This window comes from Camellia sinensis, chromosome 4 (genome assembly GCF_055761805.1).
Source record: "Camellia sinensis isolate YWXY chromosome 4, ASM5576180v1, whole genome shotgun sequence".
NCBI lineage: Eukaryota > Viridiplantae > Streptophyta > Magnoliopsida > Ericales > Theaceae > Camellia > Camellia sinensis.
In genome coordinates, this window is record NC_138964.1 from 205,096,510 (window position 1) to 205,100,100 (window position 3,591).

The following is a 3,591-nucleotide window of genomic DNA, read 5'->3' on the forward strand; positions in this document are numbered from 1 at the left end:
GTTACCAAAATTCCTGGATGAACTAGACATCATTATCAACAACTTTGTAGAATAAATCATCTCGAAATTTTGAGTATAAAATTGTCTAAAAATTCGGGCAAACATGCTGGCAGATTCAAAACAGATTACTCTCAACACAGTTTTAGATTTAGAAAAAAAATTTGTATAGATTCGTAGAAAGCTCAAAAATTGTTACCAAAATTCCTGGACGAACTAGACATCATTATCAACAACTTTGTAGAAGAAATCATCTCGAAATTTTGAGTATAAAATTGTCTAAAAATTCAGGCAAACATGCTGGCAGATTCAACACAGTTTAGACAATGTATCATATGTATATAATCTGAAATTTTCAGTTATGTAAAAAAAATGAGAGGATTGAGAGGGTTTTCTTACTTAATAGTAGGATTGAAATGGGTGATGAAATGATAGAAGAGTTTTGCTTCCTAAACCTTCTTCTCTCCTTCTCCTTCTGCTGAATTCTTCTTCTTTATTTCTTCCTCACCCGTCCAAAGGAGTACATGCATGCTTACACTAAAAGCTATCCTTCTATTTGGATGTATATAGTTTATGCTCAGCCTTGAACCTTCTGTGCATGACCACTAGGTGCATTTTATAGCCCTCTCTCTCTCTCTCTCTCTCTCTCTCTCTCTCTCTTTCTCTTTCTCATGATGCTATCCACTACACATCTCCTTCACCCAAGAATGATAATGAGATGGAAGTTACCAAGCTTACATGCAAGCTTGCATGTGGCATATATTGCCACCGAATCTGATTCCTCTTTTTTTTTTTTTTTTTACTAATAAATTATAACAATAATTATTAAACATCCACAACATTTTTATTCTTAATAAGGTCTTTGTTAGTGATTGAATTGGGCTAATTTAAAACTAATTTTCACACTATTATATATTTTAGGTAGATTCTGAGTAAAATTAATTAATTTATTAATTTATTTTCTTTTAAGAATAATTTTGAATATGGGTTTTCACACCAAGTCCTACAAACACATGGCAAAGTCTACTGAATGCACTTCAAGAAGACAAGAAAGAATGCTCAAAGATGGATATGAAATGCACTCTCAAGACAAGCCTCACATGAATGCAAATAATCTCGGCATTTCCTTCAAGACTAGGTCAAGTCAAAGCAAAACATACTGGAAGTTAAACACTGTTTTTCATCTCGGGGAAAACTTGCTGGGTACCAACCAGGTCTTTGCCGAGGTCCCACACCTCTTGGCCGAGGTGTGGTTACCAAGGCTTCGGCAAACGGCTGTCTGCCGAGGTGTTCATGCAAGATAGACTAATGGTGCAAGTGATCATGCAAGGTAGGCCAAGGTGAGATACAATGCTTGGCCTAAGTGTGAGATCTAGGCAAAAGTGGTCTCGATGACCACACCTAGAGAAAGGTGAAGTCTGGAAATCTGGGTTTCCTTCCTTGAAGAACATAAAGAACATGAATGCTAAAATCATAACTTGTTATTACAAAATCTGAGATTTCATGCTATGAGTTCAAAAACATGGACCTTGGTACCTATACTTGAAGATCTTAAGAAAACAAACACAAAAACATGGATCTTGATACAAACTTTCGGATCAAAACATGGTTTTTCTTCAAGAACACCATTTTTCTCTGTCTAAAACAACTTTAAACCAATGCATGGCTCATGAATCATGCTAGATCATGCAATGCGATCGAATAAACATAAAGATTAACAAGAGTAAATCAGTAATCTAACCTCAACACTCGGATCAAACGGTTTAGACTCTAAGGATCAAGCTTGGAAATCTACTTCCCTCTCAAGAACTCCTCTTCCTCTCTTTCTAGAGCTTCTCTCTCTCTTCAAAGGCAAAGATATGACAAAGTGATGTGGGTTTCTCTACTGCCAGCAGACTTAACCCTCTGCTGGGACACGTGGCAACGACCGGTTGGCTCTCCTAAAAAAGGTGACTGAGTGAAAAGACAAGGCTATGACAAAATGACAAACAAAGTAACAAGGGCACTCCGGCAGGTAATGACCTCGGATTGGGACAAGGCTTCGGCAAGTAAAGTCTCAATGATCTCAGCTATGAAGGATAACACTTGGCCTAGTTGTGCCACACCTCAGCCTAGATGTGCCACACCTCGGTCTAGGTCATACCAATCTAGGAACAAGATCACAAGGTGCAGGGATCAAAGATCTAAAATACCTAAAGGATAACATCTCGGCTTAGATGATACATATCTCGGCCTCGGTGATGCACACCTCGGCCTAGATGATAACATCTCGGCTAATATGCCAGGGTGAATGTGGAGGTCAGCCAAAGTGGTTCCAAGATGGTCCTAGGTATAAGAGATTCAAGGGTGTGACCTAGGCTTAAGATGACCTCGGCTAAACACACACTAAACACGGAACAAAGCATGCAACAACACTTAGATAAAACAAAACAGGATCTTATGATGCAATTTGACAAGGCAAAATCATATAAATGCATGTGAGCATGACTAAAGCAAAGTGAGGGTTGTTACATCCTTCCCCCCTTAAAGAAGTTTGGTCCCCAAACTTAACTTACTTTGTCCCCAAAACAACTCCAGATGTCGGGTTCTCATTTCTTCTTATCGTCTCTAGCTTTTACCTTGGGACAATCCTTAATACGATGACCCATCTCACCGCATTCAAAACATGCTCCAAATACCCGATAACAAACCCCAAAACGTTGCTTCCCGCAACTTGTACATGTCGGCCTGGTGCCACCTTCCTGATTCGCGTTGTTGGCACTGCCCACATTTACCTTCTTGTTGACATCGGACGGTGCTTGGCGATTGTCATAATCCTGCCTCTTTCTCTGATTCTCCCCTGAACTTTGGCTTATGTTCAAGTTAGCTTCTACTAGGATGGCTTTATCTAACACTCCGGCATACGTCGGCATGTTAAGCATATTAACTCGATCTTGTATTGGGCCCCAAAGTCCACACTTCCTAGCTTTCCTGTATTCGTTGTTGACCATGTGGGGTGCATACCTTGCCAACTCGGTGAAAGCACGATCATATTCAGCCCCTGTTTTGTTACCCTGCATCAGCATCTGGAATTCTGTGGTCTTGCGATCTCGGACACTGAGGGGAAAGTGCTTGTCGTAGAACAACTCCAAAAATCTAGCCCAAGTCAAACCTGAGTTGCCTTCTCGGATCATCATCCACCATCTACAGGCGTCGTCATCCAATGTGAATGCCGCTAATGACACCTTCTGAGTGTCGGTACTGGGAAAAACCTCGAACAACTTCTCCATCTCAAGAACCCATGCTTCTGCCTTCATCGGCTCTATACCTCCTTGGAATTTCGGCGGATTCATCTTCTTGAAATCTTTGATCAAGGTCAACGTGCCATCCCCATACAAAGCTGGCTGCGGAGGCACTTGTGGTACTGGAGGAGGTCGAGGTCGAGGTCGAGGTGGAACTGCACGTCGGCCATCTGTCTGCTCGGCCTGAGTAGATGTAGTGCTAGTGTTCTGTTGCCTTGCTTGCCTCAACTCATGGACCAAACCCTCTATCATCCTTTTTAATCTGTCCAACCTGTCCTCGGATTGGTCTCCGCTAACTGGAGGTCTCCCCTTT

The 3,591-nt window shown here is 41.3% G+C and overlaps 1 protein-coding gene across 1 annotated transcript; it reads right to left on the bottom strand.

Moving 5' to 3' along the window:
- Positions 1-2,585: 2,585 nt before the first annotated feature.
- On the bottom strand, positions 2,586-3,266 carry LOC145824391 (uncharacterized). Its single transcript, XM_082924036.1, has one exon. It carries the CDS (start codon positions 3,264-3,266, stop codon positions 2,586-2,588), a length of 681 nt encoding a protein of 226 aa, XP_082780162.1.
- Positions 3,267-3,591: the final 325 nt, after the last annotated feature.

What these genes read in the sequence shown, in the direction of transcription:
- LOC145824391 (XM_082924036.1), bottom strand. Translation starts at nt 3,266, where the DNA reads ATGGAGAAGTTGTTCGAGGTTTTTCCCAGTACCGACACTCAGAAGGTG.